This window comes from Pempheris klunzingeri, chromosome 6 (genome assembly GCF_042242105.1).
Source record: "Pempheris klunzingeri isolate RE-2024b chromosome 6, fPemKlu1.hap1, whole genome shotgun sequence".
In the NCBI taxonomy this organism is placed as follows: domain Eukaryota; kingdom Metazoa; phylum Chordata; class Actinopteri; order Acropomatiformes; family Pempheridae; genus Pempheris; species Pempheris klunzingeri.
Window position 1 is genome coordinate 25415828 of NC_092017.1, and position 25492 is coordinate 25441319.

Consider the following 25492-nt stretch of genomic DNA (forward strand, 5'->3'; position numbering starts at 1 on the left):
GGGGAAAAAGGAAAAGCAATTAATCCTCACATTTGAGCAGCTGATGTGAGTGATTTTTTTCCTTGATACATTAATCATATGATCAATTAATTTCCGGTCAAGGCACAATTGATTAATGGATGAATCATTTCAGTTTGCTGGTTTACTGGTCATCAATCGATTGTTACCATATGGAGCTGGTGAAAGTTTGAAATACTGGGTATTTGCATTGTGACTGTTTGTCTTTAATGCTCGATGTGGGTGTTTGTAAGTGTGGGTGCTTCCCTTAACTGTGTGTATGTGTTTTTCTTTAGGTGTTCGGGGGGCGTTGAGGTGATGCAGGTCCCCCGGTCATCCCAGTGGAGGAGCCAGCTAATGACGAGTGGCTTTAGCTGCTGATCGCCCCCCACCATCACCACCCTCATCCCTCCCCTGCGCCCTCCATCTCTGATGGCTCTATGGGGCGTCGTCAGCCTCAGCCTTCACTGCTGGGTGTGTTTACGGTCCGCGGTAATAGCAGCAGCAGCAACAGCCAGCCTCCCTAATGACAAGCCCGGGGGTCCCCTGGACTGGCTCCTGTCTGATAAAGGGCCTTTCCACCACTCCCCAGAGTACATCGACTTCGTGGAGAAGAACCGGCAAGGCTTCTCCACCAGATACAAGATATACAGGTGAGCCATGACTGCAGGATGAAGAGACACTTTGCCGTGTATTTACTGCTGCTATGTCACACCTCCCATTAGATGCATGAAAAATTACTCAGCAGTCACTTCAAACACTCTTCATGTGTTTAGATTAATATTACTCTCTAAGTCACAGTATTTGAGGAGGACTTAGAGCTGCACCATAAGTTTCAGCAAATTCAACACGAACAAACGGTTAATTTATTTTTTTTAGCATTAGCAATAACTTCAGCAGTCACAGGACGATGCCACCAGCTCACACTGGCTTCTTCACTCTTGGCATGTGAGTTAGCATGCAGCTCTGACATGTTTAGAACAAGCAGTGGTTTAATGCAGTAAGTACATTTACCCACGTACTGTATATTAGTTAATCACAAGTACCTGAAATGCAACACTTTGCTTCTACACCACAACATCTCAGAAGCAAAGTGTCTGAAATACCCTTCTTGTCCCGTGAAAACCATGTATCTCATGTTTGGGGATTTGGAATGTGAATGTGTCTGATAAACTGAAGGATTAAGTGCTCCTTTGTGTGTTGAGAAAATTCCACCTTCCTACTTCTTAAGCTGAAAAACACTATTTTAAAGAACTATTTGATTAGCAGGAAAATTCGTTGTCTCAGAGCTGGAGACGGGATGTTTTCCTGAGCTCATTAAAACGTTTACTTTTTAGAAGTATGTGGTTTGTATACCCAACGGTATATAAAGTAATTAAAATTAGCACCATGTTAAACATCTACAGCAGTAAAATACAACATACACATTAACGCACCACAGATGATAAAGCAAAAACTCATAATAGTAAAACACCGACCATTTTTCTGGACACTGAGCATTTGTAGTTTTAATACTTTAAGTCGAATTGTATTATAAATCAGTTTTTGAATGCAAAACTTTGTTGTAATATGTTGGTTAATAAGGATGTCTAAGTCCAGGTGAAGGTCATCCCAAGGACATTTTAACATTCATGTGATGAGGTTACCTGAACACGCCTGTGGTGTTCCAGTAGCATGCAGTCAGAGGGTACATGTGCTTCTACTTTTATTATTGTAACATCAAAATGCAATGGGAAAATGCAACACAACTGCATATCTACTGTTGGTGCACACAGTGGAAAATGTGCTTTATGCTTTCTGTTCATCATTATTTAGTAGGAAGGCAACATTATTTGCCCTGTGCTGTCATGCAGAAAAGGCTTCTCACAGCCAATATTCACAAGATATCTGGCACATGTCTGGACGGAATCATGATGTATTTCATGCAGCCATGTTGCTTTCAACTGGCTGTATATCACATTCTGCTTCTTTCCAGAACCCTCAGGGAGTCACCTGATCAGGTGGTCAGCTGAAAAATGTTGAGTAGCAACACAAGAAAATGATGATTTGTCACGACAGCCACACAGTCTGGGGTATCGGCATGCGCCCGAATTAGTGGAGATTGTGTCGTGAATCATATCCTTCGTCATTTAGGAGGATGTTGTCCAGGCTTCAGGAAATAGATGGACAGGGTTCCTGACATCTATGGATCGGTTCAAGGATGTTTTATGGCTTCGGTGAACGGTTGCTGCATTAGAGCTTTTTAATATTTCCTTCTCTGGCAAAAGGCAGCGATCCGTTGGAGCTGAGCTGCATGGGCGGCAAGATTAATAGTCTTATCATGTGGCCAAGTGATTAGTGAGCTCTTAGTACTTATTACTCTGCATTATCACAGAATCCCCTGAGAGGATTCTGTCAGCTGCAAGGTTGTGTTTGAGGCTCTCTAGATTACCACAATGCGGCATTGATTAATAGTGATAATATTAAAAGGAAAAACTAACCTAAAAAGTAAATAGCCTGTAAATCTTCCTAAATTGAAATTCACTTGGATTCAGTCCCATTCGATTTCAGAGAGGAATCTGATGAAGACAAGAGGGACACAGCTGTGGGTAAGCTTCTGTTTTTCCATTTTGGCAAATAATAGCTCACTTTCAGTGTTTGCATTAGTGGGGTGAAATGTGGTGATGATTTTGGGAGTTCACACCTGGAGCTGGCTCATAAAGACATTCACTTTCTTTGTTTTATCAAAGAAAGTGGGGCCACTGCAATATTCTCTCAAAGGGAGTCGGACTTGCTCCTGTGTAACAAAGGTTCTTAAACTTCCAAATCAAGCTCTAACCTTTGTGTACCAACAAGGAGAGGAAGTGATGCTCTGCAGGAGTGATTCGCATCCTTTTTGTCTTGTAAAAGGCAAAGAAACATCAATGGCCACTCAATTTAAGGCTGACATTTTCTTTTCAGACTTTTCACTTTCCAGGTCAGATTTGTCTTACCCCTTTGATTGTTTTGGGGGAACTGCCGCTCCGTGGAGCTGCAGCTCTGGTCAACCACCACAACACAGATGCATCTTAATTACTTTTGATTACTCTAAGCTCAATTCATTATTGATTTGAAATGAATATTCCAGGCTAATCTAACGTGAACCTTGCTGTACCTCTCCAGATTAAACTTGTTATAGCTGTGTCCAGCCACCTACGGCGTTTAATAAACTGAGTAATTATTAGTTTATGCAAATTATCTTATTAACTCAATGATTATCAGCTGCCTGGAATTATTCTGTGAGTTTCTGGAATACAAATCATTAGCAACCCTACACAGCAGAAGATTATATAGAAGCTTTGTTTATGCCACACTGACTTTTTTGACATGCTGTATTATTGTCATGAAACCGTACAATTAAATAAATAGATATTTGTGTTTCATTACTATATTGGAATTGATTCGAATGCTTTTGCAGCTGTTTGATGATTAAGAAAATAATTTGGGTCCAACAAGATTATGGGGCATCAAATTGCTGCTAAACTTTCAAAATCTGGAGGAAAAAAACTTTGATAACAGAGATGATCAGACTGTGTGGCATTTCTCAAAAACATATGTTTCCCAATTACAGAAAGTGGAAACACAGAATAAAATTAAACACAAGACAATGAAAAGTCTAAAAGCTGTATAGCAATATGATACAATTAAAACTTTGTACGGCAAAATGAATAGAACATCACAAAGAAGCAGGCTTAAATTAGCAGAGATATGTGGTTTATGGGTGCTTCCTCTCCTCCTTCCTCCTCCTGTGACCATGAAACTGTTCCCCCTCGCTTAAAATCCCTTAAATGCAGCTCACGGCTTCTGGAGGGATTCAGAGTGAGGAAACACAGGTGTATCCCTTTGTGCCTCGCACCTGCCTAAGAGATAATAAAACACAGTCACGTAAGATTAAAATAAGATTCGAAGTATACAAACAAGGTCACGGTTATGGACACGTATGTATCCAGACACACTCATTTAGAATACGGCAATCGTCTCTGTTGCAAAGCTGCTTTCAACATAGATGTTAAAATCTTCAGCTGTAAGCAGCAATGGTTTTGGAGTTGAAATAAAGGACACACAAATGGCTGAGAGAGGAATAAATTACAGCAGATAGTGTCAGTGTGTCAGTAACCATCGTTATACATCAACACATAATGAATTAAAAGAAATAGAACTCTAATAACAAGCTGCAATTAGTTCATTGTGCCAATTGGAGCATGTATGACACACCCACCGTTTTGAGATTAACTTAATTGATCAAAAGACAGCAGTTTACTGCTTGATGTAAGAGCCACTTCAAGTGCAGTGAACAACAGCGGATTTTCTAAACCACAAGGGAGTCTGCAGGTGCTCTGAAGAGGGCTGAGGTTAGTGTTTTAGAGCAGACTCCCTCAGTGCTGCTTCTCAACATCCCACTGCTGCATTCTTACTCATGTTCTTTGTCTCATCTCCTCTCCTGAAATTCCCTCAGTGGTTATAGTAACTCCAGGTTGCTCCATGTGGTAAATAGGCTGCTGAAAGAACTCTAATAAATAGTAGTTTTCCCCCCGTTTAGACGCTTCTCCTCAGCCGCTGTTTAAAACTTCAGAAATAAGTATCAGCCTCTGCTGCACCTCCTTATTTTGGAAGTCATAAGACATTACATTAGAAGCAGCCCCATTAATTGCTCAGTTTTTACTTAGTACTCTCTTCTATTTAATTTGTTAATGCTGCAGGCAACTGAACTGGGCAATTTCTCTCTAGTTGAACACTCTGACCAAGTTTGATTCAATGAGGATCATAAAAGCGTATAAAGAGGTGATGATTGCACTGTATATGGAGGGCAGCATCATTATAGGTCCCCTTTTTATCTTTATTTCAGGTTTTTAGCCACGGACGGATGGCAGTGTCCATGTGCTGGTCGGTCGGTTGGTCTGTTGACTCATCACCACTCACGTCTTGTAATACTACTTAATATCTCAGTAAATACTGGATTGCTTGCCATGACATTTTGTAAAGACATTCATTGTACCCGGATGACAAATCCTACTGACTTTGGTGATGCCCTAACTTTTCCTCTAGTGCCCTAGAGTGCCCATGGGTTTGTTATATCACAAATATTGGATTGATTGCCTGATTCAGACATTAATGGCCCCCTCAGCATGAGCTGAAATAACTTTGATTATCCCTTAACTTTCCATGAAGTGCAATCTTTAGGTTAAAATTTAAATTTGGCCAATACATAGGTCTATAACTGCAAAACTAACTAACTAACTAACAGTCTCAGCAGTACTGTGGTTAGTGCTACTTAGCAATGTTAGCATGACTAAACTAAGACAGTGAATATGGTAAACATTATACCTGCTACACATCAGTATGTTAGCATTGTCCCTGTGATCACACTAGCATGCACAATGATGTTCAGTGCACCGCTGTGCTTCTAGTATGGTTGCAGTATCTCAATCTCACTGACTTCCTGCCATGCAAAAAAAAACAAAAGGAGCCTTTCAATTTACATTTTTAGTGAGCTGATTATGTTTACCGTCACTACTATGAATATAAATAGAGGCTGTGCCACATTATTGATAAAGTTTAATGAAAGTGTTGCATGAATGGTAGTGTTTCGATGGCTTATTGTTCCAAAAACACCAATAGTCCAAAAAAGTATTCATGGGCAGACACCCTGTACAACTGTGCACTGCAGTGTGTGTGCCCTGCCGTGGTATGATGATGGTATTGGGCACTGGGGGCAGCAGGTGTGAAGAGAGGCACCAAGGAAACTACATGCATGGGGAGTCTGCTTAGGGTTTGAGACACACTATTTGTCAGGAGGTGTGAGGTGCCCAGTGGTTTGTGAGGACGTGACCCTGCAACAGGCTCTGGCATCGGTCAACTGGGGCAGACAGTGTCTCAATCCTGCTATCAGTCAGGGAGGAATGCAAGAGAAAGGTCCAATGGGACAGTTTTGGGACTAATGGGGTGTTGGAACAATGGACAGTTCTATTGTGACTGCAGCTTTAGATTTAGAAAACTTTAATAGCTTTTCTGGGTTCAAAAGAACGGCATTATGTGTGAAACTATAACACATAATGGCCCGAAATAAAATACAAATATGGGGAAAAAAAATAGCACCTGCTAACATCTCACAGTTTATGTGCTAAATACTGAATGTTGTGTGTCTTTATATTGTGAAAAACTTAGATCCAACACTAATTAGAGATAAAAATGATCATTTACAACAAATACAAGACTTAGATTTAACAGTCAATGTTTGGTTTGAATTGGTTCTTTGGGTAACAGTGTCTGAGCAACATCAGCAATGATGGTTACTCAATTTCACACCTCTTCCTGATTGAATGTGAAAGAATTTTTAACAAGTCCCCTGAAGGAAATGAAAGAGGGTTTGTGTTTTTGTGGATGTGAGTGTGTGTTTTGGCGATTCACTGGAGAGCAGAGCCGTTTCTTCCAATGCAAACACAATGTGGGCCTTCCGCCTTCTGCCACCTGCCCACAGGAAACATTGCCAAGGGAAAGCTGCCATATTCACCAGGGTGAAGGCTGCAGTGTCGACATGTATTTGGCCGCATTTTGAACATACTGCATTTGGATAATGCATGTCATTATTTTTTATGAGATAAGATTTCATTATAAATATCATTTAACTGTGGGAACTGCACTGTGCTCATTAAAAACTATTAAACTGCTTAAACATTAGGCCACATGCCAACAAATAAATGTGGGTACAAGAATCAATGGAAGAATTATTTATATGCATTACTTAAGTAAAAGTACCAACTAAAAATACTCCAATCAAAAACTTACAAGTAAAAGTTTTGCATTCAGTATTATTGGCTAAATAAAGGCGACCTAAAGAATAAAAGCAAACATACTTTTTTTTCTGCAGAAAAATGGCTCCTGCAACTGACATATCGTTATATATGATATCATTAGATTGTTAGATACAGCGGAGTAATGGCGACCTAAGCAGACACTTAAGTCATACTGCTTCCGTGTTGTAATCTGAGTTTCTCCTTTTCCTTTGCTTTGGACATCATTCAGGGAATGAACAGCACAGTGAAACCAGGCCAAAAAACAAGTCGGAGCCATTTTCCAGCAACAGACTCAACTAAGCTACTGAGTTAACACAGAATAAAATCTAAGAGCGGCTGCCACTCAGCAGTTGTGTACAGAATGAATGAGAAAGAATGAGGGAAACCAGCCGCTGAGCTGCAGCAGCGGGGAGTGTGGTGGGAGTGTGTTTGGCTCGGAGATGCTGAGATATTGTATAGAGAACATTCAATAGTTATTTAAATGAAATCACCTGGGAAGGGGAAATTATACTTTACTCGTCTTTCGTACTTGGCATCTCCTGGTTTGTATTTTATAATCTGGCATGTGTATCAGCAGCTAGCTGTCAAATATTTCCACAGAGTTAAAAAGTAAAATATTTCTCCCTGATATGTAGTGGAGTATAGGTATAAAGTATCATGAGAAATAAATAATCAAGTGAAGAACAAGCACCACAAAACGGTATTTAGATAAAGTACTTAAATCTACCTGTGACTCTCCACCACTGCAGAAGCAGATATGATGAACCAGCCTAGAAAAAACTGCCCTCTTTGAATTTCAAATTCAACAACTCAAACAACTTGGCTATGATAGCGTCCAAAGAGTTAAACTGATGAAACTGATGTACCTTGGTGAAAAGGAGCAATGCAATTGATAATAATAATGACTTAGTTGGTTGTAGGGAGGATTGCAGCCCCTAAAATCAACTCTGTGGTGAAACCCATTTCATTTTCTCCTCTCCCTGCAGGACGAACCATTTGGCCTATTGGGGGTTTAAGATAAGACAGGGCTAGCTTATCACAGTCAACGATAACTGAAGAAACGAACGACAGCAGGGATTTGCGAATCCTCTTTCTATACCTGTTCTCTGCCTCCAACCCACCCCATCTCTCTCTCTCTCTCTCTCTCTCTCTCTCTCTCGCACTCCCTCCCTGTGTATTCCTCTTTTTCCGCAGATTGTGCTGTGGCTTTGAACTAGTGCTTTCACGCAGCAAAGTGGAACTCAAGAGACACAGTGTCCCATTTGAAGAGGTCATTTATTTGTATGGCATGAAATGAGGTGAAGATTAATAGCTACACTAGGTATATCTGAGCAAGAGATTAGTCAAAGGCTTTGTCTGAATACTACAGTGTCAGCAAAAAGGTCAACGGGTACCACATATCCATTTAACATCATTATGTTTACTTCACACACTCTGCCTACAGTTTGTGCTTAATATTGTGTGAATTAGAGTCCTGTTTCGTGATTATATAACAGAAATTGAAATCGATATGTTGTAAATCTTTGCCGCCTGCTTGTTCGAAGTTTTGTGTGCATCAGTTTGAATTCTAGGGAATTTACACTTTGTTTCATTCAAACATCTGGGTGTTCAAGCTCTCCTCATTACTCCTGGTTTAATGTGATGTATACCCTTTCAAAAGGCCACACTCCCCCCATCCATCATCAGCAGCCAAGGTTGTTCAAACCGTTCTGATTACAGCAGTCAAGCTTTTATTTTGGAGAGGGAAAAAAATGTCTGACTGATAGGATATAAGCATTCAGTAAATCTATGTGAACTGTATTGTTCTCTCACATAATGAAACCTGAGAAAAATAATCCCTCAGTCAAGACAATCAATCATGTTCATTTCTGCACGGCTCCTTCGTGCTTTTGATGTTCAGAGGATTCTTTTCATTGCTTTCTAAAATGCATCAAGATGAAGCCCTTCAAAATAACTTTTCACATGAACAGTGCGCTCTGTAAAAAGGCTGAAGGCTATTTAAGCGACGCTTTTCCCATCCCTCTCTCCATATCTCCATATACAACTGTGATTATGTGAGTAAATTGGGGGCAGTGCCAGGCAGATTACAAAAAATTGTCGCTGCACTCCTGTAGCCTCCCTGAGAAATATCAAAGTAATCACAAAAGATCTGTTGTAATTACGGCTGTGATTTCTGTCTGTGACTTCATAACTGTGACTTTAAACATTCATGCAGATTTGTGATGGAGGAGAAGTGCTCACAAAAATAAATACAATCTTGTCCCTGGGCTAATATCAGAGCTGTGCTTCATTTAAATGGAATAATTATTTACACATCAAAGATAAATGTAGTCTTCAAACTGTGTCTTAATTTTGTAAGTAGGTCTACATATTTAATTAGCTCTCGTTACAGATGCTGAAATAGGTTATTTCTCTGTAGGTGGGTTTTCTTATATGTATCTGTTTAGGTAATTTTCTCTGTACGTAATGATGTGAAATTAATGCCAGCCCACACATAAATAAATGGTCTTTATCTACACTTGAGACTTTCTCACTTTCTCTGACTGCAGGTGACACAGTGGATGAGCTCTGCTGCTCTTCTGATCAGGTTCTTATATGAGGCAACACTTGTTTTGCTTAAAGACAAAAAAAAAAAAAAAAAAAGTTGTGAATAATGTCTAGACACATAGCCAAGCAAAATTCCTTTTGGGGAATAAAACAAACTAAAAACCTGCAGAGAACTCTACAGACTATGCAGGAAAAATACTGTAGTCATTGATTTGCATCCTGAGCCATTTTACAGGTTTAAAATAAGGCGATTTCAATAAGTGCACAACAGAAAGGAGAAAAGATAAAAGGCGAGATACAGATGGCATGGTGTATGTGTAAGGTAGAGAAGATGCACTTTAACACCGGCATTAATGTGGAGTCTCTTTTAATAGCATCTCTTCTTCATTTCTTGGAGGTCATGGCCTTCCTCCTCTGCGGTGGCCTCACTGAATTCTGAAAAGAAGAAGTGAATCAAAGCACTGAAGAATATTCATATTCCACAAAACAGACTGTGTTTGGCAGATGCATGCTGATTCATTATAGACGTGTGCTTTTATTCATTGTTTCTAACACTAGGCTTATTATAAAAGGTACAGTAAGTACAGTAGCAGGTCTTTCCCTGGAAGCATGAGCAAACACACCAACACACGAGACTGAAAGTAACCTTGGCAACAAGAAATAATTTCATCAAAAGGTCCATTTAGTAGCTTTACACAATCGTTCGCTGATGGAGTTTGCCTACTCTTGCCTTGTCTTGGAATTGGACATTCAAAGTTCAGTTTTTCTGTAAACATTAGCGAAAGAGTGAAAGAGCACTGACAGAACAATCACAAAGTGATAGAAAATGCTTAAAAGTGGAACGACTGTTATCAGATTCTGACCTACAGCTTGTCAAAATGACTGATAGGTGGAAATACATGACATTACCATATTTTAGGGCCCTTAACTCCAAAGCCTGAGCCTAATGTTCAGTTCTGAGAGCAACACTTCAGTAAAGCAAGCTGCTGCGTACTTATATTTTTGAACTTATGCTGCCTTAGTCATATGAGTTTGGCCGTTGGTTCTCTTATCCAATTTGTTATGACAGCAGGTTAGCAGTGGTCAGAGAGCAACTTTTAACCTTCTGTGCCTGAGGCAAGTGGAAGCACTTTCATCGAAACTTGTCGGATTTTTCTTTGGAAAGTATTGAGGTAAACAACCTGGCAATGCAGCTCACTGGGTGTATATATAGGATATATAAATATATATATATATATATGTGTTAGGATGCTCACACGAATATACTCATGGTACGGGTTATCTGCTAGCCAGAAACAAAGGACTGAGCCTTTACAAGGTGAATGACAATGTAGATTTCACTTCAAAGGTTTTCTTTAATGATTTCAGCCTGATCTCCTTACCTGGGCATCAAGTTCTGGTGCCTTCTCAACCCCTTTGGTGCCTAATGCTGACACACAAGGCACCCTTCAGAATTAATATTAGACACTCAGTAACTGTTTCAGCCTTCACTTCCTTCCCAAACGGTTCTCATTCCCAAATACCGCTGCTCCAGACGGTCTAATATTGCCGTAGACATACCAGACCTTCATCATAGTAACAATAAAAAAAAAACCAAGTAGTTAACAATCTCATACTGTTGCAGTTTAGTAAGGTTTATGCTGCTAAAGTAGTTCAATGTCCAGTGTTTCTCTGCATCTGTCTGAGACACTAAAAGGGAGGTGCTAAAGGTGCCCTGTGAGTCGGTATCAGACACAAAGTGATGACATGCGACACCTTGACAGTTTTCACGGTCTAATTTAGCTCTCTATCAGCATGTTGTATAGCAGTATAGCAAGTTTTGTTACCATTTTTATTGGTAATATTGCACTTAGCCATGCTACTGGCATCGCTCTAGGGATTAGAATATATGTCTCTCACTCTGTGAATCCACCACCTTGGTCCAAACTGAAATATTTTCACAAATATCAGATGGATATTTTTGTACAGACAGCCTTACCCCCTCAGCATGCATTGTGATCACTTTGGTAATCCCTTAAGTCTTCCTCCAGTGCGGCGCCATCATGGTGTGCCTTAATACAGCCTCAGAGCTGCAAGCACATCTGTAGACTCTGTTTTGTTTTACAGTTACCAATGTGTGATATTTCAACTCTTTAACATTTTATGTCTGAGCTCTCAGCTCAGCCTCCAAGCAGAAGCTGCTGATTTAGTTTTATCTTTACTTTTTCTTTGGTGATTAGGTTCACACTCATGGGCTTCTTTAATGCTTTATAGTTGTTAGTTTCAGATCAAAACTAAATGATAAAAAAACTTGCTTTCTGCTATCAAAGTTACTCACACTGGCTGCGCTGAGAGGATGCTGATGTGCTTTATATTGCTGTTGTTCTGTTGTTTCTGCCATAAACGCAATGTTTTGTTGAGCAGAAAGAAACAAACAGTGATTTACTTTTTACATTTTATCAACCTTGTTCTGAATCAAAACAGCAAATGAGGAAGGATTTCTTTTGTTAATTCAGAAAACCAGAGGCATTAGATTGAAATTCTTGAACAATGATTCAGCATAGATCACTTATTTGACTTTGCAGAGCTTTTCAGATGATGGATGCCATGCACACCTCTCTTCTCAAAACACAATATTCTCAGCCTACAATTTGTACTGTTTTACCAAATATCTTATACATTTTTTTTTTTTTTTATTCATAGCATGCTATGTCAAGGTCAGAGAACACAAGTGTCTGTGAAATCTAGAAATCTTGCACTAAACACCTTGAGCGTTTTGGTAGTAGTAATAACTTTGCATTTGAGTCAAAGCACTGCCAAATGCAACACCAATTCAAAAAGGCTTTGCTTTGGGCAAATATTCTACAAAAAAAAAAGACAGAATGCATGCAGGGTGCTAGGTTGGTCTTTGTTGATCGAACATCTGTATCCTCCAGTCGGGCTTACTATGCTGCCTTTCACATATCTACTTTTTTCCTTCTCGTAATGTGTGTGTTAGGTTTTTACTTTCAAGTAGAACGTTACAGTTGCTTAAAAGCTGTGAGACAGAGATAGGAGGGAAGAAAGTCCTGCCTTCACAGTATATACAAAGCTTTATTAAAATTCTGCTCCTTTCCTGCTGCCTGGTCTAGCATCGTGTTATCATCTTAAAGCTGTCAAGTGCAATCAAATGTATACATGAGATATTATAATTAATGAAGCATTAGGGACTCATATAAACACACAGCATGTGCAGTAAGCTGAGCTGCAGTCACGGTTGAGGTCAGACCTTTTTGTTCTCTTGTTCACGCTGCTTTCATCACTTTTGCTCCCACTTTGTTTCGCTCTCATTAAAGAATACCTTCTCTGTTTGAGCAATGGGGCTGTTTCCCGTACCATCTTGTACTTCATTCATTTTGATGTATATCTCCGTCATGATGGGACTATTAAGGAAAACATCTGTCAGCTTTGTAGTAGGAACAGAAAATGTGTCTCAGGTGACAATCATGGTTTCAAATCATAGTTTTTTGGGGGTTTTTTTTCCTATGTCTTCTCTCCAGCTTTCCCTCTTTTTGTTATTCTCTCTTTCTTTCACCGTTACCTCACTTTCACTTCATTTCAGGCTGTCGGCATGGTTGAGGGATTCCTTACAATGCTAAAGCACACAGGGACGTAATGAATTAAATCCTCTCTCTCTCTCTTTCTTTCTTTCTCTCTCTGTTCTGGTCATTTATTCCACTTACGTACTTAGCTTTAGGCAAACGATGTACCTAATTGATGCTATAATATAAGAGGGAGAACAAGGTGAATTTGCCCCCTGCAGGCTCACCTCCTCCACCTTAGTAGAGATAATGATTTTTTTCAATATAAATTCATCCGATTATTTCTTGATTAATCACTCAGTCTTTTAGTGTACAACACTTGCTTAGTTCAACCAACAGTCCAAACCCAAAGATATTCCATTTAGGCCTACAATCATCTAAAAAAAGAAGAAAGCAGCAAATGTTCACTTTAAAGAAGCTGGAGCCGGTGAATGTGAAGCATTTTCAGCTTAAAAGTTTTGTTTTTTATTGCTTTTCCGTTAAAAACAACTTGAACAACCACCACACACTTAACTGCATGCCAGTACAGTGTAAACTTATATTGATTGTCCTCTTCTTTTGATTTCTTCTCATTCCAGGGAGTTTGGGAGATGGAAGGTGAACAACTTGGCAGTGGAAAGGAGAGATTTCTTGGAGTCTCCGTTACCTCTAACTCCTGAGTTCATCAGGAACATCCGACTCCTGGGCCGCAGGCCCACCACCCAGATGATCACTGACAATCTGATCAGGAAGTATGGGACTCACTTCCTGTTGTCAGCTACACTGGGAGGTAAATCTTGACCGCATTATTTTTTTCCACTGTATATACAGGTGTACAGGCGGTTAATTATTGTTTCTCTATTGTAGTGACATACAGTAACCCTTCTGCATTAACTAATTGCACCCTTGGAATAAATCGGTATTTTGTTCGTTCAGCAAACTGTGCAACCCTTAGTTTTTCATTTCATGCCAGTGCACTCTGGCTCTGCATCTGTGCAGTTTCCAAAGGAGGTATATTCAAATGTCATAGTAATCTTTAGAACAATGGGTACTTGATTTCAGGCAGATGTAGTCTTCTCATTTTCAGTTAGCATCTGTCAGTTTTGCTGGATGAAATGGTTACCATTGGTGGTAACTATCTGTATCTGGTTAGCTGATTAACATTGATTTTATGAGTTGGTTGAAAACTCTGTCTTTTGTTGATTTTTTTTTTGTTTAAACTGCAAAAAGGGCTCATTGTTCATTGCTCATTGTGCACTTTATGTAATATAGACTTTAATCAGTTGTACAAGTTATGTCGATAAAAGCTTTTAGAATTTGCTCTCCTAGATGTTGCATATGGGAAACAGATGGACGTAGCACAGTAACTATGTATAAGTAACTGTGTACGCACTACAGGAAAAAGAATATGGCACTGGCAGGGCAGAAATTGCTCTTTGGGGATGTACAGTATGAATACATGTAAAAGCCTGTGTACTCCCACTCCTAGTCACAGTCAACCCATATGTGGTTTTCTGCAGTGTGATGAATGGACAAGCATTAATGGTCCTCTGAGTGAAGAAAAAAGAAGAGAAAAAAAAAAAAAAACTAATGTAAGATGTCAGAGAGGCCTAGACAAGACTTGCAAAGCAGATTCGCTTTTACAGAGCAACACTTGTCAATTACTTTAGACCTGACTCCGAGCTTAGAAAAGGTCGCTGTTGTGAGTGGCTGCATGTAATGCAACCGTACCAGATGTCTGAGCTGATGCAGCCCCTCACTCTGGCTCTCAGCCAGCACTTAGTGGTATGAAGAGGGAGAATGAGGAGTTTGCCTTGGATTATTGCCAGAGGTATGCCTCTGTGGTTCTGAATGGATTGCCTCTGTGTTTGGAAACATATGGACTTAATGAAATTAATAAATAGATTGTGATATTAAGAGGGTGCCCTTCAGCAGCTAAGGGGAGAACGGCAGTGGGCAGAAAAATGGCCCTGAAGCATTAACACTGCATAACGATGAGAAATCTGATGTGCAGTGTCTTGGGGACTCTCAAGCAAAGAGAGTGTGCCCCCAGACTCATGAAGAGCTGATTGCTATGATCAGTGGCTACTAATACAGCGTGACACGGCTTATCCTAACTGTGGTCAAGTGCTGTCACGCTTCAGAGGCTCCTGTATGGCTGGGCCTGTGCTCATAACAACCTGGAATTTAGTGCATGTGTCTCACCTGGTGAACAGTAGGTGGTGACTTTTAATATTATGGCATGGTGTTAAATTCTAGATTAACTGGAATACTTCAAATAAAGGTGCCACCATCAAAACGGAGCCAAATGCAGACCCTCAGACTCCATTAACAGAAAATCCAAGTGAAAATATCTAACACAGTTGGCTCGCTTTTTGATTGACAAGTGATTTTTGGGAAGTACAATGAATAAACACCTCAGCAAAGAGTGCTTAGCACCTAAGACCGAAACTAACACCAAAAGCCTTAAACACTTAAGATATTGACTTTGATTTTATGTCCGCTAAGCAAAAAGCACTAGCAATTTGAAAAAAAATAATCAAATGTTACGTTTCTGTGCAGGAGAAGAGGCCTTAACGATATTTGTGGACAAGAGGAAATTGAGTAAGAAAGCAGAGGTGAGTGATTATTCGGGTAACTCCTCCACTGTGACTCTGGAAGCTCTGCACCAGCTGGCTGCCTCCTACTTCATCGACAGGGAGAGCACCCTGCGCAAGCTGCACCACATCCAGATCGCCTCCACTGCCATCAAGGTAACGTCTTCATAACGCTATTGTTAAGTTCATATTCTCATATCAGTGCACTGGTGCAACGATTCCACCTCCTCTTATTTTTCTATTCGCTCAAAATCTGGCCAGTATCATTATATATGACTGTAAACTGAAATCATTCAATGGTAAAAAGCTTGAGCACTGGTTGTATCTTCTATTTCTTTGGCAACCTTTCATTGCCTCTGTTCCTACTGTATCTTCTCTCACATGTGTCGCTAATACCAAAACAATTTTTCTCTAAAAATCAGTGATCACTGGAGGACATACGGCCAGCTCGCTTTCAAAGTACTAGTCTGCTTATAGACTTTAAATAAGCAAAGTGGCTAAATAAGGCAAAATTGGGAGGTAATAAGCAGAGGATGACTGATCGCATTACACTGGAGCTTGTATGGCCGCTAAAAAAGAAATGTTCTCCACTAACAGATAAAAAGTATTTTCTTCAGTGGCAGAGAATTGCTGTATTCCAAGAAGCCTGGAATCACCAACAAAAGACCTTGTGCTCCTGTCTCTTTGTTTTATCCCGTGTTGTAAAGCATCCGACTGGCTTTGATTGTAAACATGAGCCTGCACAAGATGTTGGGACACAATTTCAGGGTTTTAGGATTCAAGATTTACCTCTCACTGCCATCTGGAGCCGCTAGCATGGAAAGCTACCCAGAGAAGCTTATTATGATGCCCGTCTTTGACTGGAAACATAGCACAATTACCATAACTGGAAGTGATGAAGATTATGCTCCTTATCAGTTTGCTTGTGATGAGATGTGATCTTCAACCGCCGCAAGCACATTGGATCTGGAGGAAGCTCAGTGATGAGCACACAGTGTGAAGGGAAGAGAAAAGAATCTAGTGAAAGGCAGCTCATGACAGGTTTCTGCTTCTGTTTGTCACCTTCAGGTAGCGTGGGGTTAATATGGCTACAGAGGGGAGAGTGACCCTTCTTTCTGGCTTCTTCATTCCTCAGAACATAGCAGTAGTCGTCTTGTGAAGTGTGGCTTTCTCTGCTGCAGCAGAACATGAATCAGGCTCCCTGTACTTCATATCAAAGCTCTGTCCTTTCACTACATTGTGTTCAGGGAGGGTTGGGTATTTCTTTGCAGCTAAGGTGGGCACATCAGAGGTGCAGAGGCAGATGCTTTTGTCTGTTTCATTTCTTGGGAATTAGGGTTTTTTCTGTAGCTACAGAGAGGAAGAGAAGAAGAGAGTGTGAGCTTTCATGCTCCAAAGGCAGTCATCTGGCATAACTGACAGGCTGGAAGTGGAAAGAGGAGAGACTCACCTCCATCACTGGTAGAAAGTGAGTCAAAGGAGCGTTGGATTCCTCCACAATTGTGCATCATTTCTACAGGGCACTGACCCACGCAGCAGCAGAACATATAGAACTAAGCACTCACTTGCATGAATTTGAAATTGAACAAGTTTAGGAATGAATGAGGGAGGGCTGGCGAGGCAAAGACCCCCCTGCTGTCTCCATGCAAAGGGGAAATTGAAGCTCATTTTGGAGGAACAGCCTGCTACTGTTGTGGTGTGCTGGAGGTTGGCTGTGGAAAACTGGACTATCTAAAGGAAGACACAGGGCAGAGCAGGGTCTGTGATTGGATCAGCTTGTTTGCACAATGACTAATGACTCAAGTTATTGGAAGGTGTCAGAGATCTTTTTTGTTACGATTTAAGATTTTTCTAGACTGAATCAATGGTGATATCCCCAACTGACACCTGTACTGTATTTGCCAGTCTGTCTGCATGCTGTGAAGAGTAAGGCGGCAGACGTGAACGAAAAAACAGCAGGAATCCCTCGTTCCATATTTTCATCTCGTGGACAGCCTCTCAGTTGTTTTGTTTTGGACTATCACAGGGTGGATAGACTGCTAAACTGGTCATCTATGAACAAACTCAAAACACTTTTTTGTATTTCAACAGGATATTTCTGTCTTCCACATACTGACACACACCATAAACATTTAGACAGAGGTGAATGGTGTCACTTGTAGTCATCATCACCACCTCTGCAGCTTTTTAGCCCCAATTCATCACATTGTTTTGGTTTTGCAGCCCTTGGAGTTCTGATTAAGACACCGTACACTGTCTGACCAATCAATCTGACAGTCTAACGTTTTGTGGTTATCTGGTAAAGAAGGTGTGAGATCCAAAGCAAGATGGGTTTTCTCAGCAGGAGGTGGAGACCAAACCCAAGCTAAAAGGAGAGTGAATATTAGACTTGCATTCACCAAGTGGACACCAATACAACGATTGATGTAAAATAATCTTACTATTGCAAGTGATTGCTGTGTTTTTCACTCTAAATTTTTACGTCAATAGGAACGTGTGACTCTCCCAGGTAATAGTCAAGATAAATAGTCAAGCAATGTATCCAGAACCTAAAAGAAAATGCATTTAGGATCCAAGTTATTGAATTGAATGTACCATAGTGCACTTTGGGAGTCTTGTTTGTGAAGGGTAGAGGTTAACCAAGTTCAAAAGCTTGTAATATTGACCTTTTTATTATAGGAAAAATATATATTTTTCTTAACTTCTTCAAGTTTACTAATAACTCACTTCAAGTGATTTAAAAAAAGGTTCTGCCTTCCTGTAGAAGAGGTTAAAGTTGGAGAATATCTCAACCCGTCTGGCAAACTGTTCAAAGAACCAGGGACTAACTGTAAATAACAAGTTTGCTAGTATGTGCTAAAGGTTTGTTCCAATTCAGAAGGTTTCAATCTCTAGAATTACTTATCTGCCATATTTGGCAATATCAAAACTTCTGTGCTTCTGTTGCTCACACTCTGCTGTTTGAATGAGTCAGTGAAATACTTTAAGCACTGGGTTAAAAGTTCACATCATGATATAGAAAAAGAAGATATGCCAAAGAAAGACACACACTTCCACAGTCGTGTGCCAAGATACAGGTGGCCAATAATGTCCTATTACGTATTTTTAATATACCAGAATGTATCTACAGTGAATAGCAGCTGCTATGCAAAGCGGAAATTGAATGCTCTGCTCATCAGTCAGTGTTTTGCCATATGGCATATCATATGGCATATCAAATAATTCCTTATATGGATTCAGTATTCATGTGGTCTGAAACCCGGGGTTGTATCTAATTTCCTCACATTCATATCAGCATTAAAATCCCTCATGAAGGAAACAAGGGATTTATAATGTGATATAAATATTATAATCGAAGAATTGCACTCAAATAATCTTCATTTTCCTTTTCCCAATTCACAGCGGATATTTATTCTTCCGCTCACAAGCCCCTTTCTTCTGGATTAGGCTTTTGATTAAAGGGCCCCACACTGAGCTTTCACTTCCCTGCAGCACCGGCCTTGTATGAGTTCACAAGCCCCTCAGCCCTCTATGATTGTGTTACTGATCGACTGACCCTCATTGTCTCGCCTCATCCATCTGTCACTTTACACCAACTGTCCTCTGACAAGCCTGACCAGGACAAATCGCTGAACAAAATATGGTGTCCCAGAACCACAAAGAGAGAAAAATGAGAATCAGTTAGATGCTCTCCGCCATGTCACCGCAAGAAAAAGGAGAGTGGTGAAATAAGATCTCTTCTTGCAAATGAAGTGAAAAAGGATGCTTTGCTGGATCTGCTTTGTGGCAAAGGTCAATCGAAATGTCTTCAATCAGTGGCTAAGACATAAAAAAAAAGGAAACGTTTTAGCATTCTTGCAGAAAAATGGGTGCGGCAAAGTACTTTTACAGCAATTTAGAAGAATCCAAATGAGCTTACCCCAGTTCTGTGTCTTTCACATTCACAAGAGCAATCTATTATGTAGAAACTGCTTCATTCAAACGGAGCAGAGAAAGACAGTTGAGTTACACAAGGAACATTTTCTGGCTCTCCTCAAACTATTTTTTTATCTGAAATTTATATATATATACATATATTGTGTAAAGAAATACAACTTAAACATTTGTTTCTTCTAAAATGGATGCTGTGGAGAATTTATAAATTTGCTTTTTTATTTGTTGTTGCCCAGGTGACAGAAACCCGCACAGGTCCTCTTGGATGCAGTAACTATGACAACCTTGACTCTGTCAGTTCTGTGCTGGTACAGAGTCCTGAAAATAAAATCCAGCTGCAAGGTTTGTCTGATTTCGTTGTGATTGTCATGCTATGCTTGTGAAGATAAACATTATTCTTACAGTTATATACACAAGGGGTAAGATTTCATTAAGTTCTAAGCACAGCTAGCACTATATTGCTTCTGAATTTTCAAAGTCACTCCCCAAGTTCACAGTTTGATGACGGTACTAAACCTGGCTTGGTTTTACAGGCCTGCAGGTGATTCTTCCAGACTACTTGAGAGAAAGTTTTGTGCAGGCTGCTCTCAGCTACATAGCCTGTAATGGAGAGGGTGAATTTGTCTGCAAGGACAATGACTGCTGGTGCAACTGTGACCACAAGTTCCCAGAGTGCAACTGTCCTTATATGGATATCCAAGCTATGGAGGAGAGCCTGGAGAGAATCACAGAGGCATGGGGGATGCTCTATAAAGAATTTGAAGAATCAGGTAAGAAACTCCTCCAGAAAATAATGGATTCTTGCTTTCTTTCACATTGTGTGCCTCATCCCAAATGCAGGAAAATCAGATGTTTAGAATATAAATCATTCATATGAGAGGGAGTGGGGATGAATTCAAGTTTTTTATCTGCATTATTAAATCTGAGTGAGGATCCTATAGGCATGTTCCTCCCTCTTCTATGATTTATATGTGAACTATAATAGCCGGTTGTGAATCCTGGGTCTTGGCACACTATCTGCATAAAGCAAATTAACAAGGTGACAGGAGGGGATTAAAAAAATCAACAACTTTCGGCTCAGGTAGTTTACAATATGTCTGGAGCAGATTAATCAGCTATAAAAACCGTTTATTGCCAGTCCAGCTTTTCATATCACCAGGGAAACAGAGTTTGAGTGGAAGCTCCTAGCATAATGTTTGGTTATTATTGCTGTGCTCGGTCACCCTGCCTTGGTGATTATTACTCAGGTGAAATCAAATGGATGTCTTTTTTCCACTCTTCAGATTTGGCTGAAATATCCCTAAGTGCAATTACTTTCAAAGTTTATGTTTTAATAGCTGGGTGTGAAGTGAGGGCAGGAGCGTGCCCAGAATGCAAACACCTGCAAGTGTCATAAATGTGTCCTTCAGCATGGGATATTGCGGATTTTCTAACTCGCTGCTTCATCAGCAGAGGATGACTCCATGGAGTGTCCAACCATTTAGACGGCAAGAGATGAAATAGTGATTCCACCCTAGCACCAAAGCTATTGTTAACCTGGAAACCAAATGTACCTATTATTTTTAGGTAGGTCTTTAGTGCATTGTTACAGCTCCCCCCCAAATAAAGTTAATACGTGGCTGTTTCATTCAAGTCATCTTGTTTTTCAAAAACAAATGGAGGAAATGAGTCCGTGTAAAGAAGTGCACAAAGGGGGTTCACCTTTAAGGAGATGAATGTGATGCTTTTATCAGTAGTAGTTCTACTACAGACTGTTGCAGTGATACTACATTAGACATGCAACACTTTTTTAAACAATACGTCAAAGACAAAACAATAATGATACCTAGCTTTGTCTCAAGTCTTGTAACTTTGTGCTTCAAAACTGGGCTCACTCATCTTGTACCATCTTTTCTGTCATTCTTGATGTCTTTGAAAGCACCGCCTGCCAGATGCTGCGCCCCAATTCAGGTGCTCTGACGTCCACGTCTAGTCCAAATCAAACAGCTTGCCAAGATCTATCCAGTTTCAAAACATCCTTCAAAACCAACAGAAAAATACAGCCTGAAATTGGAGGACACAACTGGTGCAGCTCTGTGTTTTATAGTATCCCACAATCCAATGAGCACTGGTCAGTTGTTTAATGGAGCGTTGAGGTGATGCTTGTCAAGCCATAAAGTCGGGAAATATTACGTTGCCACATTGTATTTACGAGGTATTTGGTTTCAGGTTGTCATCAACGAGTGGTTAATATATTATATGAACAGGACGCATGAAAAAGCCACAGCAGGATGTTATTAATGGAGGACAGACATAAACATAATGTGTTCTTGTTAGCAGACTAGTTGTAAACACGGGACAGAAAAAATCACTGTTAACATGGTACTGTAGCAAACCCTACATGGACACAAGTACATAATTCACAGAAAGCATTTAGTTAGTGGATGTTAAACACGGACTGGTTGATTAGGCCTCTGTGTCTTTTCAGGTTATGCTATTATCACACTGTAATTTACAGTAACGTTGTTTCCTTGCTCCATTTTAAGCCACTGATAACTGGGAGTAAGGGGTAAGGGCGGCACTATAGGAAGAAAAACGAGGAAGAAATGTGTCACCTGAGATTCAGTGTCTGTGTGAATGAATGGCCGTGGAGACACAACCAAAGAGAGAAGATTTCCACTCTCATTTGTCCCAGCAGCACTACAGGTGACTGTTAGCCGGTTGTCCATCATGTGTTGAAGTAAAAAGTCACAACTCATGCTGTGTAATCTGCTGTACAACTTCTGGGTCTAGTTATAGCAAAGTAGCAAAACTATCACGGTGGAAAAACACAACAATGTGTGCAGCTGCACAATGACTCTAACCCACAGTCTCAATCCAAGCTGAGCCTTTGCAACATGTTTTAAAAGTGAACGTTTCAAGATATTCATAATTGGATGATTAATCACATCTGTAATCACTGAGCCTATAAACCTACCAATGTAAGTATGATGTGGTAACCAACATTTGTCATGGCCTAATGGTGCATGCCCTGTAGAGGACAGTGGATGATGACAGTGTCCCTGGAAACGGGCACAGCAATGCTGTATTCATGTTAAAATGATAAGATATCCCCTTTATGTGTCTTGTCCATTATGACAGATGAATTCAAAGCGTTCTACGCGAGGCTGCCCCAGAACTATTTCCTGAACGTGTCAACCATCCAGCACTTGTGGTCGATGGACAACTTGTTCCAGTGGCGATATGAGCAGCTGGAGAATAGCATGCGTGTCCTCTCCAAGCGAGCCCAGAGAGTCATCTTCAAGCTCTTCAGTCTCAGTAAAAGGTGCCACCGACAGCCCCAAGTCCGCCTACCGAGAGAACGGTGAGCACAACTACTGGAACGCACAGTCAAACACACTCATGGAGAGAATACAAATATGTACATCTGATGCTTGACAACATTAATATGAGTAAACTTACTGCCGATAACATCTTGACATTTAAACAGTGTCTTTTTTTCATGTAGTTTTCTCTTTGTATGCTTGTCTCTTTCTGCACTCCCATAAGAGTTGCAAGGTCCCGGCATTATTTGCCCAAAGACCCTATACAATCAAGTCACAGTCTACAGCTGTCTCTACAGACTAATCCAGGGACGTAGGTGGAAGTAAACAAGCATTACTATGGTGGCATTTCATTGTATAACCTCACAATACCCCTTTGGTGTAAAGGAATTAATTTTTATCTCTTTTGTACAGCTTTGGCCAAGAAACGTGTACATCCTGCTACATGTTGAAACATGCTGCAATGCCATTAAACTAGTATAAGTCCAGTTTGTCTAGACACACATCTTCTCTCTTGCTGATCCCTGTAGATGGGCTTACCTGTCTTACTTTGCTGTTATCGGCTGCTCCAACGGTCAAATTAAAAATTCAGAAATCCACAAGTGTCTACACCATTAAATCTTTATTAACCCTTATGAAATCTGTATGAAATAATGAAATCTTCATCTTTATTTCACTGGACTCCTCAGCTTCAAAAGGTTTATCACATTCTGTATGTCACTTGTTTACAAAATCAGAGAGCATTTTTAAAGAGGGATTGATCATTTGTTCATTTGTAGTCTATTTAGATGTTAGAATATTAAGCTGATTTAGTCACTGTGTTCATTTAGTCAAGGTGTTACTGGTTTTTCTGCTGAAATCTGTGTCATAACCAGTTTCACTATTGTATTTAAGATGAAATTACACAGAATAACTTTAGTTCTCATATGTAAATTGTCAGTATTTCCGCAAATCATCCATATTCTGTCCAAACAAACGGCTCAGACTATGATCTGCATCCATGGTCACGGTTTAGTCAAGCCACCAGTAACTAGTTGGTGAAGTAGGGAACAATCGTCTTTTAGTAAACTGAAACCAGTGCTGACTATAATTTGGAAAAAGAAAGAAAATCACAGTTTTTGGTGTTAAAGTTGGGTGTTTCGCACACTTTACTGTCCACTGACCTCCCCTGCAACTTTCTGCGATACAGCATCACTCGATTGCTGCTCACGATTCACAAAACATGTTTAAGTCTTTCACCAATGCTGTTTTGTTTCTTTTAGTATTTTGGGACTGAATAAAATTCCCATTCACTTCACTACCTCACTTCGTCAGACTGATGTGACTGGAGAAGGCGATAAATCCAACCATCACTGCCAGTCACACAGCGTTCAGATCGACTAAACTTCCACAAAAATAATGGCAGTGATGCTAGAGAGCACGTGAATCAACTGACCGTACAGATTATTCTGTACAGTTCCTTTCTTTCTTCATTCTGTTCTCCCTCTCAGTGTACCCCCCTGCCTCGTCCTCTCTACCACATTGCCAAAACACACATTAATCACTGATCTATGCAGCTGATATTCCCACCCACTCGCCAGGAAAAGGAGTGGGAGCATCATCGCCCTCATCCAGGCAGTGTTTATCTATGTTATTACCGTCGCATCAACTGTGAAGCTCTCCCTTTCTTTTCCTGTCTCTCTTCACAGAAATCTCCATACTCAGTGGAAAGTGATTGAGATTGGGATGGTTGTCAGTTTGCCTGGGAGAGAAACAGAAACTCTCCAAAAACCCCCTTGCTCTTCCTTTACCATCCAGTTTGAGGCACTTGAGATAGATGAGAGATATGTGATAGATTTTGCATCCTGGGGGCTACTTTTCCTCTGCGCTGACAATTATGAGCGAATAAGCCAGTCGAAGCAGCCGTCAGCTTGGCTTTTATTGGGCGGATAATGATAAGACGGCACAGTGCATTTTGTGCTCAAACTTTTGCCATTAGGCATAATGATGCACATTGTCATTCAAGTGATGTTTTCAGTACTTTATGCTTTAATCAGCTTAGAAAATATCTTTCTTATACATAGCTGTCTCCCAAAAGAGAAGGTGCTGGATTTTTTTCATGTACGTCAAGGTCTTGTCTGGAGGAGTCCTCTCATCTTTGTTTGACTGCTAAGAGTGTGCAATTAAGATTTCACTCTAAAGATGTTGAATAGCTTTTTAATGAACTTGTCAAGGCATTCAGTAGATCAGACCAATTTCATCTTTTCAGCCTCGCACTGTTTCAATTACACTAATTTGTACAAAGGAAAAATGGCCAGAAGCTGTGATTATTGCATGTCATGACACTCGTCTTCTCTCGCATTCTTCACATTGACCGCTTTTACTTGCTTGCTTTTGTATTGATTGATTAATTGACTGGTCTGGCAAATGTCTGTTAATTGCATACATACAGTACGTCTGACAGAAGATAAGAAAAACATGGTTTGATAGGAAAAGTACTGGATTTATGCACAATTCTGCTGCTTTGATGAGCCTTTACTGCCGATCTGACTATAAAAACACTATTACTAAAAACAGAATAGAATATATAGCCAGGTTCATAAAAAAAGATGTTTCGCCAGTTTGGAGTGACGATCTACACAGAGCTCTGAACTCATTCAACACATTAGTGATGAACTGGAAACCAACTGTGAGCCAGGCCTTATCACCCAGCATCAATATTGAACCACACTAATGCGCTTATGGCTGAAAGGAAGCAAATCCCTACAGCCAGGTTCCAAAATTTT

At 40.2% G+C, this 25492-nt stretch overlaps 1 protein-coding gene across 1 annotated transcript in view; it reads left to right on the forward strand.

Moving 5' to 3' along the window:
• The first annotated feature begins 402 nt into the window (after positions 1-402).
• The window catches only part of LOC139202794 (BMP/retinoic acid-inducible neural-specific protein 3-like), a 29479-nt gene continuing 4389 nt past the window's right edge, over positions 403-25492 (forward strand). The window contains exons 1-6 of the mRNA XM_070832370.1: positions 403-650; positions 13495-13685; positions 15458-15648; positions 19662-19767; positions 19959-20195; positions 22546-22768. Coding sequence (XP_070688471.1) covers positions 430-650; positions 13495-13685; positions 15458-15648; positions 19662-19767; positions 19959-20195; positions 22546-22768 — 1169 coding nt within the window. The 5' untranslated portion in view covers positions 403-429. The remainder of the gene's footprint in view (positions 651-13494; positions 13686-15457; positions 15649-19661; positions 19768-19958; positions 20196-22545; positions 22769-25492) is intronic.